Here is a 22,021-nt window from a genome sequence, read left to right as displayed (position 1 = left end):
TTAAATGCACTTGGTCTTTTTTTCTTCTTCTTCTCTGCAATTATTTTGTCAAAGTGTTAGCAGCAGTTATCCTGCATGGTTAGTAAAAAAAAAAATGCCAAATGAGCCTCTATATATAATACAGTAATTTCATGCAAATGGTTGCAACGTTTACAGAAAAACCTCTTAGCAGTATAAGCGTAAGAAGAACAGCATAAAAATGCAGATTTAATCTTCCATGGATCCACACGGTTGGTGGAAATTAATATTGCTGGTCAATGCCAGGGAGAAGACAAAAGGGAATCAGAGAACTAGCTCTGCATGATCCAATGACCAGCTGAAAAATGCCTTGACACAGTCATTTGCTCATCCCTCATCATTTCTGATACATGAAGCATGGAGGGTGGGAGATTAATAGGAGTAAGTTATTGTTTAACTTTAGACACAATTACTGGTATGAAAGAATTAAATGTTACAAGTTTGATGTACTAAACATACTATATTTTTGGCCTGGCAACCAGATCTCTTGTACCACATGGTACTCTTCATAAACCCAGTGGCAAAGTCCAACAAGAAAGCAGACAGATTTCTGCCAAAGCCCTTCTGCAAAAATTGTGCAATGATAAAGTGTATCGAGAGTAACTGGAGAAGTATTTGAAAAGGGTGGAAGACATCATGTTGTCACGTTCCCTATTGGGGCCAATGTCAGAATAGAAAAGGATTTATGTTACTTGATGCCCTGCATAAACCTGATTCATGGGGTGTCCTCACTTAAGGCCCTTGAGTGAGAAATAAATGTCCACCTAAGGTATCTCACCACTGTGGGATCTAACAACCAACAGATGAGTAGCAAACTTACCTCTGAATTAAGAGTCCTAGGTTCAGGTTCCACCTGCTCCTATTACACCTCGGCATAATAACATTTCAACAGGTATGCCCCACTGGAACTAGTTCTCCTCATATGCCCCAACAAAATAAATGATGATCTTGAACGTGAGTCCTGCTTGGAAAGTTTAAATAAAACAGGCCCTCGTGGGTTGTAGTCTCAGAGTTAACAACTTGAATCACATGATAATTGGCATTATAGGAGAGACAATCCAGAAATTGAATAGAAAGATTGAGGTGGGAAGCAGGGATTCCATTTGGGAACAGGAATCCAATACTGGAAAGGGGAATGCCATAGTTTAAAAAAAAGTCGACAAATAGGAAATAAACCTGAAAAAAAGAGAATTACAGAAAACAAAACAAATTGCTGGAGAATTCCAGCAGGTCTGGCAGAAACTATGACGAGAAAGCAGAATTAACGTTTCAAAGGGTCACTGGACCTAAAACATTAGCTCTGCTTTCTCTCATAAATGCTGCTAGACCTGCTGAATACTCCAGCAATTTCTTGTTTTGATTCAGATTTTCCGCATCCAAAGTTCTTTGGTTTATAATCACTGGAAACAGCTGGAAAATAGTGATTATATCATAATGAACTTGACTATCTCTCTGCCATTTTAAAACAAAATAGTGACTGGAAGAACACTGATCTGGAGTGATGGAAATGAAACGAGGGAATGTCCTTCAAATGAAAAAGCACCCCTGACAATCCAAGAAATAAAATATTTGAGAGAAAAATTAAAAACAGGGATCAAGATTTCAGAAGAATTACATTCTGTTAAAATAAGAACCACATTAGCCAATAATGAAACAAAGAAGAAAAAGCCACAGATTAGGTTAAAAGTAAAATGTCATACACTAAGCAAAAACAAAGTAAAGGTGAGTCACAGTTGTTGCAATACAGAAAGAAATCATTTGGCCCATCAAATCTTTAGCAGCTCTCTCTGCAGAAAAATCCAGTCAGTCCCATTCACGTGTTCTAACCTTGTAGCAAGTTTATTTCTCTCAAACACCACCTGACATGCTTGTTAAGTCATTAACCGTCTGAGTTTATCACTCTTCTCGGCGGCGAAATCCAGGTCATTACCACACATTGCCAAAAAGGATATTTTGCATTCACTCTGCATCACTTAATCAAACCTTAAATCTCTTATCCCTCATCCTTCTGACATTAGCTAATAGTAACTTTTCTTTTTTTAAAATCGCAAGACTACCATAATCTTCTGTGCCTCCATCAGATCTCCTTTACTCCAAGGGTTAGAGTTAGGGATGTGATTGATAGTGAGGAGGATGGTCTCAGGCTACAGTCTGATATTAATCAGCTGGCAAATTGGGCAGAGCAATGGCAATTGGAATTTAATCCCGATAAATGCAAGGTAATGCATCTCGGGAGGTCTAATAATGGAAGGATATGCACAATGTACAGTAGGTTCTTCGAGAATACTGAGGAAAAAGAATGGATTTGGAGATGCCGGTGTTGGACTGGGGTGAACAAAGTTAAAAATCACATAACACCAGGTTATAGTCCAACAGGTTTAATTGGAAGCACAGGTTTAATTGGAGGAAAAAGAAGGATCTTGGCTACGAGTCCACTGATCTCTAAAGGTGTTTACACAGGTAGACAGTGTGGTTAAAATGACACACAGGATGCTTGCCTTCTTTAGCCAGGAGACAGATTATCAGAGCAAGGAAGTCTTGTTACAACTTCATAAAACATTGGATGGAATTTGGGTTGCCACAATACAAGGTGGTCAGGATAGCATGGAGAGGTTGCAGAGGAGATTCACCATGATGTTGCCTAAATGAAAACTCTCAGTTATGAGTAAAGACTGGATAGGCTGGGTTTATTTTCCTTGGAGCAAAGGCGGCTGCGGGGGAATCTGATTGAGGTTTACAAAATTATGAGAGCAATAGACAGAATAGATCATGAAAATCTCTTCCTCATGACAGGCATAGGTTTAAGGGCATTGGTTTAAGGTGAGGAGTAAGTAGTTTCAAGGAGATTGGAGGAATTTTTAAAAAATAAAATTACCCAGAGAGTTATAGATGTACTTAAGAAGCAACTGGATGCGTATTTAAAATGCTATGGCATAACAGGCTATGGACCAAGTACAGGTAAATGGGATTAGTGTAGTTTGGTGTTTGTTGGTCGACTTAGACATGGTGGACCGAAGGGCCTGGTTAATGTGGTATAACTCGGAGAACAACTAAAGCTTTTCCAAATCAAACTTGTAGTTAAAACTCCTGGCCTGGAACCTTTTTTTTGGTAAATCTCTTACACATCCACTCAAGGATTCTCATTTTTTTCCCTAAAAGACGATGACTTGAACTGGGCATAATCATCTATGAATGGCCCAATCCATTCTTCATAAAGTTTTAGCATAACCTCTGCTTTACTTTGAAGGCCCACAATCCCATATATTTTGTAAATTACTTTCTTCTATAAGCTCAATAAGTGCTTGTTATTTTTTTTTACCCTGATTATTCTTTATAAACCCTTGTCCCACCATTACTGTTAAATTGACCAGCTTCTAGTTACTACAATATTTTTGCATCCCTTCCTGAATAAGAGTGTCACAATTGGCAGCTTCTATTCCTACAACACCTCTGAAATATCTAGAAAAGATTGATATATTATGGTTAACCTTTCTCCTAACTCCATCCCAAGTCCTGCCATTTTCCAAGATTCATGCACAAGTCTCCAGGATCCATTGCCCCTGAATACTCTTCAGAAATATGTGATCAATACTGTCTCCCGCTATCCCTTCTGCAAAACATATCACCTCAAATTTTCTATATTAAATTCTGTTTAGCAACTGCCTGTCAATTCTACTGGCTTGTGTAATGTTGCAGTTGATTGACATCTTCCTCAATGTTAGTGAAACCTTTGAGATTGGTATCATTAGTAAATTAGGAAATTTTATTCCGTGTTCTAATATTCAGGTCATTTTGTAGATTAAAAATATCAGTGACCTTCAGTGAGGTTTCTTGTATTTAGGCTTTTTTTTAATCACCCCGGCCTTCAATCAATTATATCAAGAAAACAAGAAATATCAAGAAATCAATTATATCAAGAAATCAAGAAAAACAGTTGCTCAAGATGATAAGGCAGGGCCTTTGGCGCTGGAAGGATCTTCCAATATCTTGGTTTGGTAGTTATAGCTCTGGTCAAAATGAATGTTCTTCCTCATTTATTACATCCCATGCGAATGCACCCTTTGACGCTGCTTCGGCAAGCACTACGGAGGCTTTACAGTTGGCTTGGATCTTTCATCTGGCATCATAGGCGGCCTCTTATTAAGCTGGCTAAATTGCAACTTCCACAGGGGTTGGGAGGTTTGGATTTCCCACATTTTAAGGAATATCAATGGAGTTCCTTACTATCCTGTGTGGCTGACTGGGCTTGCCAGGACCCATGGTCAATCTGGTTGGACATAGATGCCTCCACATCAATTTGTTGTTTATGGACAAGAGGAGGACTGTTATGGACCATTGCAGAAACCCGATTGTCCTTAACATGGTTAAAGCATGGAGTATGAGGGCAACTTACAAAAACACTTGCCCTTTCACTCCTATAGTAGGAAGTTAGGATTCTGGCCAGGGTCGATGAACTTTGGCTTTAACCTCTGGGAGTCTAGAAGAGTCACCTGTTTGGGAGATTTATTTGACAGGGAGGTCATGATGTCTTTCAAGCAGCTGAGTCAGAAATATGAGCTCTTATGGTACGTTCAGGTTAGGGACTTTATACAGAAAAAGACTACATTGATGATTAGTCCCTATAAGTCAGATATGGAGAGGAGTGCGCTTCGGCCTATGGTCGCTCTCTCAGTCAGCACCCTCTACCACTTGTTAGGAAGCAATGTTTCAAAGGACAGTGAGTGGCTGTGCAAAATCTGGACTCAAAAATTGAGGGTGGAAATCTCGTCAGAGGCATGGGAAGATTTCGGGAGAACGCAAGGAAAATTTCGATTTGTAACAGGACGCAGGCTATGCAATTGAAGGTACTCCACAGGGCTCATTTGACACTGGAGCAGCTTGCAAAATTTAAGACAGGAGCACCCCCAATGTGCCCCAAATGTAAAACTGATGTTGGAACTCTTACTCACTGCTTATAGTCATGCCACAAGCTTCGTAGGTGTTGGGGTGCCATAGCGAGTGTTTTGCAAGGGGTCTTGGGAACTGAGGTTAAGGTGGATCTGGTGTCCATTTTTTGGGCTTGCAAATCTCCCTTGTTTGGACACTCATGGGAAGAAACTGTTTAATATTCTTTCATTCTAATGAGATGAGTGTTGAAGAATCCCCCAGGACTCTTGGATGGCATAGATTAGTTATGGAGCACATCTCTCTGGACATCCTTATGAGTATGGTGCACCAGAAAACGGAACTGTTTTATACAACATAGTGGCCCTTTCTGAATTATAAAGATGCAGACTTGTCAGCTATATTGGTCAGGGCCTTTGCGTAGTCATGAGGACTATGTCTGGCAGTCGTGGACCCCTGGGAGGAAGAATCCCAAACAAATACAGGTTTGCCTACTGATGCTCCCGGTGGTGGGGAGCTTTAGTGCGATTGTGCTGAGTGCAGTAACTTAACTGAATGTAATTTAATATAATGATTTAGTTTTTTTGTTATTTATTGAATTGTAGCTTCTGTAGGTTTTTTTTCCCCTCTCTCTCTCCACATAGTTTGTTTACTGTTATTGTTGTTATATTATAAGGTTATACTATTTTGTAATTTTGTATAAAATGTAAAATCTTAAATCTTTTTTCTCAATAAGAATATCTACAAAAAAAGTACCAGTGACCTTGGCATTGGCCTTTGCAGAAGGTCAATGCCTACCCTCCTCCAGTGTGTGTAACATAGAACATAGAAAAATACAGCGCAGTACAGGCCCTTTGGCCCTCGATGTTGCGCCGATCCAAGCCCACCTAACCTACACTAGCCCACTATCCTCCATATGCCTATCCAATGCCTGTTTAAATGCCCATGAGGGAGAGTCCACCACTGCTACTGGCAGGACATTCCATGAACTCACGACTCGCTGAGTAAAGAATCTACCCCTAACATCTGTCCTATACCTACCACCCCTTAATTTAAAGCTATGCCCCCTCGTAATAGCTGACTCCATACGTGGAAAAAGGTTCTCATGGTCAATCCTATCTAAACCCCTAATCATCTTGTACAGTGGCAGTAGTAATGTCACTGGACTAGTAGCTCCAAACTACAGGCTCTGAGGATATTGCTTCAGATTCTTCCATGACAGCTGATGGAATTTAATTTGAATAAGTAAATCTGGAGTCTTACTGATTGGTAATACTGACTATGAAACATTTGTTGATTGTCATTAGAATAGTGTACCTGCATCCCTAATATCTTTTAAGGAAGAACATTTCCCATTTTGTACATGCAACTCTAGATCAACAGCAATGTAGTTGAATCTTCACTGCTCTCCGAAAAAGCAGAGGAAGTCATTCATTTAAAATGGAAATTAGGAACGGGCATCACATACACATTATTAACAGAAATAAACCATTCAGCCCTTCAAGCTTGCTCCACCATTCAATAAGATCACGGCAGATTTGTTTGTATTCTGAATTGCACATTCCCATTTACTCCCCAATAATTAACTCCTCTACTAATAAAAATGTTCCACCTTGTAGTATTTGCAATGAGGTCATCCAGGTGGACCTCAGCATACAAGTTCCCTGACTGGAGCTGTCAATCTGGTCCAGAGTGTCCTGACTGACAGATAAGAACAGGAGTGTCTACCGCACTTAGGTGGTAGTGTGGGGGTTAAATTATATAAAAAAATAGAAAAAAACCAAACAGGAGAAAAGAAGAAAAGAAAAAGGAAAGGAAAAAACAAACAAACAGGAGATTAAAAGAAAAAAAAAACAGGTGTGCCACAGTTCAGAAAGAAAAAAAAACAAATAGGAGGAAAAAAAACGAACAGGAGTGTCTGTCTCACACCTGCACACACACAACATGGGTGCTGGGGAAAAAATAAGCACTACCGCAGTTAGGCGGCAGTGTGGGGTTAAAAAAAAAGAAAAAGAGTAGGCAAAAAGAAAAGAAAAAAAAGAAAAAAAAAGGAACAGGAGTGTCCTGTTCACTCACAGCTGGATCAGTGTGAAGAACTCTCCACGTGTAAATAATGGGTGACTTGGTGAAGGGATATCAACCTCTGGAGTTATTCCACACCTCTGCTTTAAAGTTATCCAATGACCTCGTTTCCTCTACTTTGAGGCAGGTTTAAACATACACAACACCTGGATAAAACAATTTCTACTCACCTTTGTCCTAATTTTACAACAGTGCCCCCTAGTTCTGCACTTACTCACAAGAGACAACATCCATTGCATGTCCACCATCTCAAGACCATTCAAGATCTTAAAAATATTCAATTAAAGCACCCCTCGCTCTTTCAAATTCCATTGAAAATTGATCTAGCACATCCAATCTTTCCTCATAATAACTGCACATTTCAAGTATCAATCTAATAACTGTCTAAGGGTGGCCTGGTGGCTCAGTGGTTAGCACTATTGCCTCACAGCTCCAGACACCCTGGTTTAATTCTAGCCTCGTATGTGCAGTTTATACATTCTCCCAGTGTCAGCGTAGGTTTCTTCCGAGAGCTCCAGTTTCCTCCCATAGTCCAAAGATGTGCAGGTTAGGTTGATTGGCCACGCTAAATTGACCATAGCATCCAGGCTAGATGGGTTAGCCACAAGGAATGCAGGGTTACAAGGGTAAGGGGTAGATCTGGATGGTCTGAGAGTCGGTGTCGACTCGATGGGCCGAATGTCCTGCTTCCATACTGTAAGGATTCTTTTAAACGTCTTTCCCTGGAACGGTTTGCAATATATTTACATCCTTAAGGAAGGAGGCCAAAACTGTGACAGACATCGTTTCACCAATGCCCTCTATAAATGACACAGCATCCTTACCTGTATGTTTAATTCTTCTCTTAATAAATGATAGCACCACGTTTATCTTTTTAATAACTTACTGAACTTGTATTCTAATTTCTTATTATGCATGCATGACAACACCTAGATCCCTCTGCACCACAGAATTCTGCAATTATCCATTTCAATAATACTTTGTTTTAAATTCTTCTTGCCAAAGCGAATAACTTAATATTTTCCCACAATTTACTCCATCTGCCAGATTTTCATTTAATCGCACAAGTTTTCTCTAGTGATCTACATCCTGGTTATCTTTTCTTCATAATACGTTTTCTTTGTTATACTTTCTTACCTAGCTTTGTGTCATCTGCAAATTGAGCCACAATGCCTTCAGTCCCATTCAATCAAAACATTCCTTGTTCTTCTCAATGCTGACTATGACAGGAATGCCCACATTGCATCAGAGAATAAAGAACATTTCACTGTTTTCTGTCCTTAAATCAACTTTTTAAATCAAAACTGACATTGATTTTCCATGACCTATTTTAGTAGCTAGCCTTTGATAGAGTCATAGATTTATAAAACACGGAAACAGTCCCTTTGGTCCAACTTATCCCCGCTGACCAGATATCCTAAACCAATTTGCCAGCCCCATTTGACTGCATTTGGCCCACATCCCTCTAAACTCCTCCTATTGATACTATGTGACATCCATTCATTGTTATCACCTCTTCCCATTACTTGATCAAAAAAATTTTATTAAATTAGTTTGGCATAATCTACCTTTTAAAAATTCATGCCTGTTCTTTTAAACTGAAACATCTCCAAATGCCTGTTAAGTTTTACCCTGATTAAATGTTATCATAGAATCCCTAGTGTGGAAACAAGCCATTCGGCCCAAAAAGTCCACACTGACCCTCCAAAGAGGATCCCACCCAGTTCCATTCCCCTACCCTATTACTCTTCATTTCCTCTGACTAATGCACTTAACCTACATATCCCTGAACACTATGGACAATTTAGCATGGCCAATTCACCTAACCTGCACATCATTGGACTGTGGGAGGAAACCCATGCAGACATGGGAAGAATGTCTGTGTGGATTTTGCACAGTCACCCATGGCTGGAATCAAACCTGGGTCCCGGAGTGCTGTGAGGCAGCAGTGCTAACCACTGAGCCACCATGCTGCCCATAAATGTTTCTAAAAGCTTGTCCACTGATCTTAAACTGATCAGGTTCTCGTTACAAGGACTGAATAAGAATGTCACATTTGCCACTTTCCATTACTCTGGTACCTCTCTAATATCTAGGAAAGATTGAAATATCATGAATAGCTTTTCTCCTATTTCCACTCTAAGCTCGCGGAGCAATCTGGGATGCAAGCCATTTGGACCAGGTAGCATGTCATTAAGCATGGCTAGCTATTCCAGTACATCCTATTGTGTTGTCATTGTAGTAACAGTGCAATATACTGTTAAGGGATATGCCCATGATATCATTACCATATCACAGTATGTGTCAAATGGTATAAATGTTTCACATTGCATCTTACTGAGTCCTCTTGCAGCATGACAAATTAATGAAACCATGTTACAGTGCATCCAAATTGCTTCACTTGAGCCCAGACTGCAAGTGCTTGTGATTGTAGTGTACAAATAAACGGTCTTTTTAATTCTTTACTGAAAATGTGTTGCTGGAAAAGCGCAGCAGGTCAGGCAGCATCCAGGGAACAGGAGAATCGACGTTTCGGGCATAAGCCCTTCTTCAGGAAAAGCCCTTCTCCTGTTCCCTGGATGCTGCCTGACCTGCTGCGCTTTTCCAGCAACACATTTTCAGCTCTGATCTCCAGCATCTGCAGTCCTCACTTTCTCCTTTTTAATTCTTTAGTTCTGTACGACTCACCCACATTCATATGTTACAGGAGACAACATGGACAACTATCATATCACGCCATATCCTGCCTGTCAAATTTCATTGCCTCCATTTCCTCTGCCACTTCAACTGATATTTTGTCAGCAATCGCTCGTTCCCAAAACACCGATTTAAAAAAAAACCTTTGCCCTGCAGCTATACAAATATCATCCTTTTGTCCCTAATAATCTCCAGCTCTGCCTCCTCCCTGCTTACCATTTACATAAACAGAAGATTTTTGTCAACTGTCATTCTATTTTCATATTCTATCTTTTATTTTCCTCTTCACTTCTCCTCTTAACCTGGATGGAGAAGATCAGGTCTCTGGGTGTGACTGAATGGACTGAAGCTCTTTCCTCTAGGAAAGAGAAAGCAAAGCAATAACAGTTGAAAGGTTTTTAAATTGGGTAGACACAAGAATATATGTTTCCACTTGGAGACCAAAACAAGGATCCTTAAGTATAAGATAGTCACCAATAAATCCAATAAAGGAATTCAGAAGAACATAAAGAGTGGCAAAAATGTAGAACTTCTTCAAAAAAAGGAGTTGAGGCAAAGAGTAAAGCTGCATTGTTAAGATGATGATGGAAAGGAATAGATATAGATTAGATAAAATGGAGGAGAAAGCTTATGGGGAACATAAGCACCTGAGACCACCTGAGCCAAATAGGCTTCTTCTGTGATGTTCTTGGTGATTATTGAGGAACTATCACAGCTTGCCTTTCCCAGTGGGAAACCATATGTCTTCTGCTCAATGGCTCCATCAGAACTCTTCAATCAAGTGCCAAGATTTAGAGTTACAAGCCTCATGTCACTTCTGTCGAGAGGGTTGGTGGTGATGGATTCCCATTATCAGGCCCTTGCTGCCCAAATCCTTTTAACAGACAGTTATCCCTGATGCCAGGAATCAGACATATGTCCTTTCAGCTGCTTTTCCCAGTTTCCCTCATCATCATGTCCACTCCAATCAACTCCATTAAATTTCATCCAAGATTTCATGTCAAATACAGTTAGTGCAGCTAACAACATGGTAGAGCTATTAATTTCATCAGGGATGCAGGATTAGTAGGGGTGTGGGAAAGAACATATAAAGATCAGGTTGCAAGATTAGTAAAAGCATTATTACAAAACTTTTACATACAGAGGATCTTGATGCCATGCCAGAAGAGCCGCTAATGTTTGTTAGAGAGCTGGCGATTGTCCCATGCTTGTCCATCTGGAAGCTGCCCTCCGACATAGAGTCTGCATCATCATTCTATATAATTCCATAATAAATCATGTGTTGTCAATTGCTTTCCATCATCAACATAACTTAAGCTGTATGTAAGAGTGCGTAAACTCAAGGGCTCTGAATTACTGAAGATTGAAGTTAAAGTTCCATTTATCTTATGGTTTATTCTGAGTCTGGCACAGCAAATTACAAATAATACATTAATTATAAATAACTAGTACAATTCAGTCTAATTAGGATAGTTGTATTTGTTTTAAAAAAAGGGCCATATCCTTAACATTTTTAAAACCATTCTGACAAACTACATTTCATTCTCAATAGGAGACTGCTTGACATTTGATCATCCAGAACTCCAGTTTCAACCCACTAATTTTTATATAGACCTTAATTAAATAAAACACTGCTGAATCACTGATTAATAAAAATAATGTGCATGTGTCGACAGAGTTCAATAAATTATGGTAACAGCTCTCATGTCAATTACACTACTCAAGCATCATTTCTCTTCTCAACCCTACAAATAGATTGTACCAGCTCTCTTGAAATGGTTTAGAAGGGAAAAGTCCATAGAAAGAAACTCTGCCATCTTCATTCCACCAGGATATATTCTCATGTGGCCAATTTAACAAAGTTAAAAATCACACAAAACCAGGTTATAGTCCAACAGGTTTTTTTGGAAGCACTAGCTTTCGGACCGCTGCTCTTTCAGGATTATGAAATACCAGTGCTCCAAAAGCTAGTGCTTCCAAATAAACATTTTGGACTATAACCTGGTGCTGTGTGATTTTTAACTTTGTCCACCCCGGTCCAACAGCGGCTCCTTCGCATCATGGCAATTTAACCAATGAGCTATTAATAAAGAGTCACTTCCTATTCTCAATATTTTACCAGTTTCATGTATGGATGTCACCATATAAGGTGATTCTTGGGGAGAGAGTGTGTGGTGAAGTCTCCTTCATGGGTGTGCATAATGGTCCACAAAAGAATCACTAGCAGCAATGGCTACTTCTGTGACTACGTCAACATTGCTCGAGGGTACAACTCCTCAAGTCACCAGTCCTTGTCTACGTAGCATAGGTGCAACCTACTCTTCTTCCTGTTGAATGGGTGCTGCTTGTAAAAGGTTGCACAGTTTCTGCCATCGAACTACACAGGGTCAAGTTCCACTTTCAGTCCTGGCAACAGGGCAACATACTTGTTCAAAAATTCCAGTCCTGCTTATTTCTGCCCAAAGACAGTAATTTATGATCATAATCCACTTTTAATATTTATTTTATTTGGATTTCTGAAAAAGAAATTGAATGGTAATATTTATTCATTCTGTTGGATAGGCACAATTTTAGGAGGTCATGATCCATTTTTGCTTTGTGACCTTGCTTAATTGAAATAATTTAAATCTCATGTTCTCGAAGTAATTAGTAAAACAACTAACCATCTAATGTGCCTTAGCTAAAGATTAAAGCTTGTTTACATGTAGCAGTGAAAGCACAAATGCTTTTAAGTCATGTTCTCAATGCTTGAAGTTAAAATTAAACTTCAATGTAGCACTTCTGGCAGGGTACCCATTTTAGAATACATTTTAAACCCACTACCTGTTCACAAACTTCAAACTGCAGCTTCTAAAATATGAGAGAATATATTAAGCAAAAACAAATTGGACAGATGTGATGAAACTTAACTGTGTTGAGAAGTTATTTGTTACTAAGCATGAACTGACACAGACCAGGACAACCAATAGCAACCTATTCATCCTGCATGTCTAGGTGGAGTCTTTGATATATTAAATCTAAAAATATGTACGCTTCACAATCACAGATCACAAGTGTTTGGGGGGTAGGTGCAAGAGGAAAACAAAAGGATGTATCAACAGGTTGGAGGCCAAAGGCATCTGTTCTTCTTGGTATACAAAGTTGGCTGAAAGAGCCAACACACCTTATGAAGTCAGCAGCTCTCAACTCTTTCATTGTTGAATAGTACCTTCCAAACCTGCAAGCTCTACCATCTAGAAAATCAGTGGTAGCAGACACACAGGAACACTACCACCTGTAAGTTCCCATCCAAGCTACACACCATCATGACATGAACTATATTATCCTTAATACTATCAAAAAGTACTGTGGATGTAGTTATAGCACCTGAGCTCACGTGGTTCAAGAAGGTAGCACACCACTGCGACCTTCCCAAGGGTAATTAAGAATGGGTAATAGATTACATTGGCAAGAAAAACCATAAGATACACAAGCAAAATTATACCATTCAGCACATTAAGTCTGCTCCTCCATTCAATGAGATCATCCAATAATCCTCAATTTAACTTTTCTGCCTTCTCCCCATAACCCTGGATTCCTTTATAGATTTTTAATCTATGGCCCAATTTTCCCCATATCCTGTGAATTAACGTAAAAGTGATAGTGGTGAATTTTAAAAATCAAACTCCAAACTGAATAGAGAATTCAAATTAAAAATATTAATGAAGTCTCTTATCTCCATAGTATGATGCTTAAAGTCCCTATTAATCACTGCTGCAATGATGGTGATAGTACACACACTATCTTCAGGACACACACATTGAAAACTAACTCCTCCCATCAGTCATAGGGATGTTTAATCTTTAGGCACTGGTCTGTTTAAAAGTCACTGTTTAACCTGCAGAACCACATCAATCGCTGTTACAGAATGTGAGACAAAGGTCATCTCATTCAGATTAATGAAAGCCAAATTACTGAATGAAAGAACAAAGTTACCAACTACATCTTCCTTACCTCTGGAAACGCAGGTACTGACTTACTCAGCCGTTTCATCCTTTTTGATTGTAAAGATGCGTTTTCTGGGGTTGTTGGAATACTGGAAACTAAGCAAGTATAAACAGATCGTAATCCAAATGTATTCAAGAAAATCATTTGAATGAAGCAGCATATGAAATACTTTTACAGACAAGAAGTTCTACAGCTTACAACATTAAAGTATACATAGAATACATTCCCAAAATCCAGCCAAAATAAGTATCAGCAATTATGCAGGGATTACTTTCTCGTTACCTACCCCAAACCCTGCATATCACCATATCACCTCAGTTTCTCCAGCTGACTTCCTCAATATACACAGTATTCAAAACAGAAACCAAAACAAAGTATTTCGAGATCAAGACAAAGAGAGACAGCGAGAGATCAAAAGTGGGAGCATGATAAGGCACTGGAGTCACTTATGGACATCTTGTTTATACTGAATTTTAATGTGTCAACGTGTTATTACAAAAACAAAAAAACAATGTAGTTACCATTGTCAGCACTGAGCAGCATTTCTTGGTTTGTAGAATCTAAGGTATTAGGCACTGTTTGACAAACAGAAGAATACTACATTTCAACAATACAACCAAAGTGAAGGTGTAACATATGGTAAACCAGATACAGAGTAAAAATTTATTTATTATATACATTTTTCAGCTTTAAGACAAAACAAATAACTATAATTGACGATTGATACTATTTATGCTTCTGATATGGTTAAAGAGATTGATTAATAGAATTAAAGTTTTAAACAGAAGGATAGAGCAGTTGATAAATTAATGCACTCACTTCTTGAGGAGATAACATGGATATCTTGCAGACTTTTGTAAGTTTCACTTGTGCGCGAGTTTCTTTTCAAAGCCAAAGATGACCCCTCTTCTTCCTCACCTGTTAGAAAGGAAAACACAATGACAACTTAAAATGCTACATTTAAGGAATCACTTCACATATTGATTAGCATGATCAGAATCTGATTTATCTCCATGTAGGATTTGTTTGTACTCAAGTGGTAAAAAGTATTTTCCCACTATAGATCACATGACATTGCTAGCTTAGATACACTACTTGTCAGTTTCAGCATTACAACCAGTGCTTTTAAATCTTCCATAGACTTTACTCCAGTGTCACCTAAGACAGTAACTCATGGAATAATAATTTCTAAAGAAACTGAATTGTGTGCACAGAGCTTAGAGTCATTTTACGTTGCCCTTAAAATATAGCACAAATATTTCCATTTTCTTGCAAATTATCTGCTTTCATTGGACCAACTGGCTAGTCATCTCTTCCAAGAATATCAATCACAGCTGTAGGATGGTGGTTCAACAATTACTCTGCCCTCAGTTGCACAGCTGCTTGTCAGCACCATACCATAATCGAACAGCCAAGATGGACAATTCTAAAAGAAGCAGCAAATTTAAGTGGCACCCCTCACTTTGGTATTCCAAAATACCTTAATTTAGTTTCAGCTCATTCAGCACGGTGACTCTAGACACCAGCTGATAAGGAATAGATGAGCGGAATGTTATTATGGCTACTTTGCAAAAGCACTAGCTTACTCATTAGCAAAGTTTCAGGACATGGAATTTTCGAAAGTTTACACTGGTACATGTATGTGACAGCATATATGCTTGTGTCATATGTTACACAGTTATGCTTGTATATGAATTCTTGAAGTTGCAGAAAAGTGCAGTGTATTAACATTATGTACCAATGAATTTTCTTTATTTAGATGTACCTAATGGAGGGGATCTTTCTGGAACATTGGGCAAAGATTCTTAGAAGCAGGTGAATGCAAGACAATTTCAATATATGCCATTATTTTAAGATGCATCAGTCCACGTATTAAACTGTGTCACTTCTAGTAGTCCAAATTTTCACAAAAACAGAAGAACGAATATGATGCCTAAGCTACAAATCCAATAGTAAAACTCTCACAATCATTTAGCATAAAAATCTGGCCATTCAGGGGAGTTGTGAATCAGTTGGGTTAGCAGACACTAGGATCTCTTCACTCTGTGCACCCAACTTGGGAGAAAAAGTTCAAATTCGTGTAAATGTTTCTTCCCCTAGTGGGATAAAATCTTTAATGTACTTATTTCTTTTCTTAAATTTAAAAATAATTATTGGCATTTAGATCACAATGTGGTTTATTGTGTGGAAGACAGAGTTCATAAATCAACATATGTTGAAATCAGGCATTTTACCAACTGAAGAGGAAAGAGTGAGATACAGAAGGAAATATTTTAAAACTTTGGAGGGCAAATCACCATGCTGTCTTCTCAACAAACCTACTAGCAGATTACTGCTCATGGGCAAAAAAATGGTCCATGACTCAAATTTGTACAGTGGGAGGAATGCACTACTGTATTTTCTGTGTAGCACTAAGTTTACTGATTTATGTATATTGGAATACAATTCAGTCAATTTGTTTGGCTGTGAAGCAGAAAATGTGTTGAAAAATAATTAAATATATCCTGCCATTAAAAATCAACAGAACCTACCTGACCCCCTTCCCTCCCTCTTCCTTCCAGTCCAATAGAATCAACCACTCAGTGAAGAAACCTGCTCACAAAAAAGATCTAATAATTTATTGTGGTGTGGATTTCTCTTTTTCCAATGCTAGTTGAACTTGGCATCAAGTCAAAAGGATATCTAGCAGCAGTGAGGTCACCAAGCTGAATAAGCAGCCAATCTCATTGAAGTATTCTCATTAACAGCAATTCAAGAAGTAAAGATGGAATTTTACACATTGTCCCAATTATTAATTTCACTTGAAATGTGAAATTAAAGTGGAAGCCAATATATCATAAACCTCTTTCACCGGTGCCAGTCACTCCATTCAGGGAAACATCTTCTGATTTGGTCAGGAACAGGAATGTATGACTGTGACTGAAGCAGATAAGGGGACCTAGAGGATAGAAACATCTACCTCTACAGTTGTCCAACAGGTTTGAGGTCCTGCCCAACATGTTTGGGCAAGCAGGTACTCTACGGTGGATGTGCATATCAGAACGTGTGTTTTGTATTCTGCCACCAAGCACTATTTCAATGGCTGAAATTTGTTAATTACTGATTATAATCCCAGATCATTTCAAGTTCATCATTTTATTTCCATTAAATTAACAGTACATTCCTGGATGTTTTGTCTTCATGTGAGGCACTTTGTAGACCTCTACACGAAATTTTATTTGCCTTCCTACTGCCAATTTCCAAGTATATGCTAATCTTCCTATAACTTATTTGTTTATTCAAGTTACAAAACTGACACTAACTTGTTCTTTTTGTGACACTGCAATGGGATCTTTCAAAGTCTGCTTAAAACACTAAAAAGTAGGTAAGTCAGCAGTTTGTCTTATTTTAAGGCAACATAGCAAAAATGTGTAGTACCATCTAAGTTTTGCACTGAAGTATCATCCTAGTCAAGCCCTAGAATATGCTTGACCCTTAAACCTTCTCACCTAGAGGGAATTGTACTGAGTCCCATATACTAATACCTGGCCAAAGAAAATTCATTAAAAATGTTGTTAAATTTCAGAACCACCATCACCAAATCACTTATTATTTGTATTGCAAGAAATCATTCCACATTTACTTAACAGGAGGAAATAATTGAACTTCTGTGACACCATGGCAAATCAACAGGAAAGTGTCATTATTTCTGATTTGAAACCAGGCTGGCATAGGATTGCACTGAATTGTTTAGAAAATTAATACTACCACAGAGTTCCCAAAGTTAAACCCAATATCTACATAAATCAAGAGATGATTGGTGGAATTACATAAATCAGATAATCAAGATCAAAAGTGGATAGAAAACCTAAACCGATCAAAAGGGAAAAAAAAGGAATAGAATAAACCACAATGCCAGTAGAAACAAATGAATGCTGATGCTCACTGAGTGAACTTCTCCAGGTTTCAGCATGTAAGTGGTCACTTCCTCTTGAATAGTCTAACAATACGTTTTTTGATGAAGCATCTTGATCTGGGTTGTCCTGTGCACCTGCCTTGAAACTTTCCATGGATCTTTTCGTAGGACTATCACTATTTTCCTTGAAGGTGCTTGTTCTAGTAGTTCCAGATGGAAGATTTAACTCCATTTGAAATTGGTCTTGCAAATCAAAACCTCTGTTATCCTTATTTAAATCTATTCCTAGGTTTTCATTATATTTAGACCCTTTAATAGATGACAATTTATCTTCTTCAACTGTCTTCAGATTACCATGGATCATGTTGTCCAATGACTCAGAATTGTTCAAATTCTTTTGGGGAATGTCATTTTCCTCTACAAGTGGGGAACGTCCTGCAAATAAAGCAAGATTTTCTTCATTACTGCTCACTTCCTTAGATGATATTTGTTTAATTGATGAGTTTTCATTTTGAAAAGATTTTTCAGGTGGTTTTAGAACATTTGGAATTTGGCTTTGTAATAGCTTTTCTGAAATATTGTCATCTTTATTATTTCCAATTTTGCTATAAGTATTTGGTCTGCTTTGGTTTATATCTTCCAATAAAGATTGTGAATTGATCATTCTATCAGCTGATTCATCACTTAGCATGAAAGTCTGGTTGTCTGATAGCAAAACTCTCTCATGTTTATGCTGTTCCTCAATAAGTGAAGTTTCATTTTCATCTTTTTCCTGATGTCTCCACTGCAATCCAATGTTCAAATTATTTGACTCCTGTGATTTTGGATCACAAATTATCCTCTCTTGAGCACTTTCCCCTACTTCAGAGGAGTGTTTCTGGAAATCATTTGAAGTCGACAAAAGTTCATTTTTATTTAAGGCATTATTTGCTGTCTTCAATTTTAATTTGATCTCTTCAGGTTCTGTCGGGAGAACTTTGGGAAAATATTTGGTGTTCAATCTTTTTTTATCAGGTTGAGATTCTCTCTGTTGAAGGATCTGTTGCATTCTTTCTTGGACACTTGGTCCATGACACTCCTCCGTTTTCATGCTTTCGTTTTTGGAAAGATCGTCAGGGTAATTAGTTATCGAAGGTTTTGCTTCTAATAGCATTTTTTGCTCAGTATTTGTTGCTATTTTCAAGATGGAATGTTTGTCATCTGAAGTGTTTGCAAGCCCCAGTTCAGCATCATCAAGAGTTTTAGTTCCTTTATCCCAAAAGTTTCTTAGGTTTGTGAAATGAGAGAGATCTTGATGTGGATCATCTGATGTGTTGCATATTTTTTTCTTTATTGAAACTATAGTGAAAGGCTTTTCATTTTTAGGAATTACATTTGTGTCATTTTTCTCCAATTGGAAATTAACCTTAGTTGAATTTTCATCATTATTCAATGTTTGCTTCAAATCTATGGCTTTAACGTGAATTTTATCTTGTAAAACATTGGTTTCTTCTTCATTCTGCTTAAGTGAGCTCTTTGTTTTTGCTTTGTTTAGCGTTGTGTTTTTTCTTAAAGCTGACTGACCATCATATACAGGTACATCTATATGTTCATTTGATCCTTGCCTTGCTTGTTCCAAGAAAGGATTCTCACGTGTTGTAGTTATGTGCTCATTTCCATCAACAGATTGCTGTTTTTTTATTTTGGTGCGGTCTAACTCTTTTTCTGCTCCATTGTCGAAAAATGTAGAGTTCAAACTTGCAGTAGTCACTGCATTAGATGCTTTGTTTGCTGATTTGTAATTAGATGACTTAATATCAATGGTGTCTTCATTCTCGGCTGACTTTCTAAACACTGCATTCGCAAAACTATTTTCCTGGTATGAAGTTCTGTGTTTTGAAGAAAGATTTTGAAAAGCGTTAAGTGCATCCTCTGTTATATCACTGACACCAGAGGTTGGTAATGTTTTAGATTCTTCTGGATTTAAACTAGTACTTTCTGATCTTGATTCAGTCACTTGTATATCATTTTTATTAGTAGTAGCAAGAAAAAAGTTGCCATTTGAGGTTGCTTGAGAGTCTGACTCTCCATCGGCACTTACATTTGCTTCAACCCTCCCTTTTTCAGAAACTAATAGCCCTTGTTTTGACTCATCTCGTTCCAGTCTGATGTGCTGCTGTTGATTATTGGAAGATTTGATTACATTCTCCGAAATTGGATAAGTGCTCTCAAAACCATTTTTTGTTTTCATTTTACTTTTCTCCTCCAAAACTATTGCTTCTGGAATTACAGATTTGTGAAAAATGTTCACCTTTGTTGGAGTCTGAACTTCCTTTAATTGGATTCCTTGTTCTCCTGATCTTTGGATTTCACCGTTTACATTCTGCATCTCTTGAAGGCTTTTTGTAAATATATCAGATTCAGTATGTGAGAACTCAGTATCTGGCCTTGCATTTAATGGTAGCTTGTTCTCTACTATTGGCTCAGATGGAGGTTCCACTTCTTTCAACCTTTCATTTACTGATGGCATTTCTTCGCTTCTGGTGAACCAATCCAATACCTTGGATATGGATTCGTCAGCTGCCTTCATGTGCTCAGCAGTATATTTATCAGGCATTTGGGACTGTGCAGAGGGAGCTTCATGTCTTTGTTCCATTGATGCTGTCTTGAAGAGGGGCACCACAAAATTAACATGCTTACCTTGGAATATTTTTGCAGGCTGCTGATTTGAGACCTGAGGAGATTCAAATTCAGTGTGAGGTATCTGCTTATCTGCAATGAAATACATAGAAATGTGTTATTTGTTGTAAGGTAGGAAACCAAATCAATGGATTTTAAAATGGTGACATATTTAATTATCGAGCATGAGACTATAGATTCAAGTTGCTATTAGCAGATGAATGCTCAACATGTTCATGATATTTTTTCTATTTGTTAAGAGTGATTGACCCATTTAATTTAATTGGGTTAATACCTTTGATACAATAATAGGCAGAAGGTCACACAAACACACTAGCAATCATCTGTTGACGTTGTCAACTTATTCTAAGCTTGGTTTTCAAAAACATTTCTAAATAATCAAATCAGCTTATGGACATGTTAAATAACAAGGCAACTTATAATAAAAACTGTATTTTTAAATATATTGTACATCTGTTATTCCATTTTAATAAACTACAAGAAATGCATGCTAAATAACAGATATCAAATATGATCCAAAAGTAACTAACAGCAGGCTGTCAAGGTTTTGAGCTATGTAAAAAAAGATTATTGTTGAAGAATACAATTTCACTTTACATAATTAAAAAGTATCATAACGTTAAATATCATGAAAAAAATAAACAATTCAATTTGCTTACATATCACATTAAGTTAACATAAAAGGATTGCTTTCTTTGGATTCTCTTCAAAAATTATGAGTGTGCTTTAAACTATTGTAGAATAATCAACGCCATAATTCTATTATACGTCTGTGAACAATCTATCTCAAGACAAATGCATTTATTTAGCACTGTCTAAAAGAAATCAGATAGGGGTAACTAACAACTGCAGTTCACAAACTGCCAAGTTTAATGGAAAGAAGCACATCAATTGTAACAAATTATAGACAACGTTACATGAGTTGGACAGGAAAAGATATGCATTAGAGAGGCATCATCATGACAAAAATAACCTATCCAGCAATCCTTTTTATTGTGGAAAGGAGAAAAGCCAAAGATGTAAATGCCTTTTGTGTCACTATGCCATGAACAAGCAAATCTATTAAGCATTTTATAGAAATGTCCATATATACATTCTGATTAGATTAGACAATAGCTTGGCAACAAAATTTTGGTACTCATTTTTGTAAAGATATGGATATTAATGCTGCCAAATATGACACTTGCAAAACCATATAAAGTAGCTTGTTTTAAGCAGTTCCACAAATTTCAAAAAATAAATACAGAGTTTGATGAGAAAAAGAAGAAAGGAGAGAACTACTCCAGGTTAATCTCAGGTGAACTGCTTGTCTCAAGGATCAACTCATTGCCAAAACAATGGCAGTTCTGCAATCCGCTTTGGAACAACACATCAAATTTCAAGCAACAAGTTTCAGCAATCCAGTATCTTCCTAAGCAGTGGGCAGTGCTATTGCCCAAAAGAGAATCTAAAATGAATAAATTAATTTTAAAACAGTCATGAAAGAGCAAATAAAATTCAACATGCACACCGTACATAAAGCACAAGTGTATTTTAAGTTGCTCCACATGTCCATAGAACTCTAGGCTTTTAAGTCAGAGAATTTAAAATTTGCCATGACAGTTATTTGCCTCATTATCCATGATATTGCTTCAGCCAAAGATAAATTGAATCTCTGATTTAACTGGTTGCAAAACTTGGATGAGATGGGCTCTATGTGCAAAGTCAGGCTTTTAGTTGGACCCTCGCAAGACAAAAGCTTTCACCTCAGATTGAAGGTACATACAGAATTTGCTGCTC

At 37.7% G+C, this 22,021-nt stretch overlaps 1 protein-coding gene across 9 annotated transcripts in view; it reads right to left on the bottom strand.

Annotated features, from left to right (window-relative positions):
• The window catches only part of sytl2a (synaptotagmin-like 2a), a 123,140-nt gene that overhangs the window by 26,427 nt on the left and 74,692 nt on the right, over positions 1 to 22,021 (bottom strand). For 5 of the 9 annotated variants that reach the window (XM_087988051.1, XM_087988050.1, XM_087988055.1 and 2 more), the window contains 5 exons: positions 17,594 to 20,314; positions 14,488 to 14,586; positions 14,190 to 14,243; positions 13,675 to 13,763; positions 10,823 to 10,936 (listed from right to left, as the gene is read on the bottom strand). In XM_087988051.1, coding sequence (XP_087844177.1) covers positions 10,823 to 10,936; positions 13,675 to 13,763; positions 14,190 to 14,243; positions 14,488 to 14,586; positions 17,594 to 20,314 — 3,077 coding nt within the window. The remainder of the gene's footprint in view (positions 1 to 10,822; positions 10,937 to 13,674; positions 13,764 to 14,189; positions 14,244 to 14,487; positions 14,587 to 17,593; positions 20,315 to 22,021) is intronic. The other 4 variants (XM_087988056.1, XM_087988057.1, XM_087988053.1 and 1 more) reach the window with 3 other exon arrangements.

The sequence above is a fragment of the Chiloscyllium plagiosum genome, unplaced genomic scaffold (genome assembly GCF_037043375.1).
Source record: "Chiloscyllium plagiosum isolate Xiang-an unplaced genomic scaffold, Cpla_swu_hap1 HiC_scaffold_6, whole genome shotgun sequence".
Classification (NCBI taxonomy): Eukaryota; Metazoa; Chordata; class Chondrichthyes; order Orectolobiformes; family Hemiscylliidae; genus Chiloscyllium; species Chiloscyllium plagiosum.
This window is presented reverse-complemented; position numbering and strand designations above follow the sequence as displayed.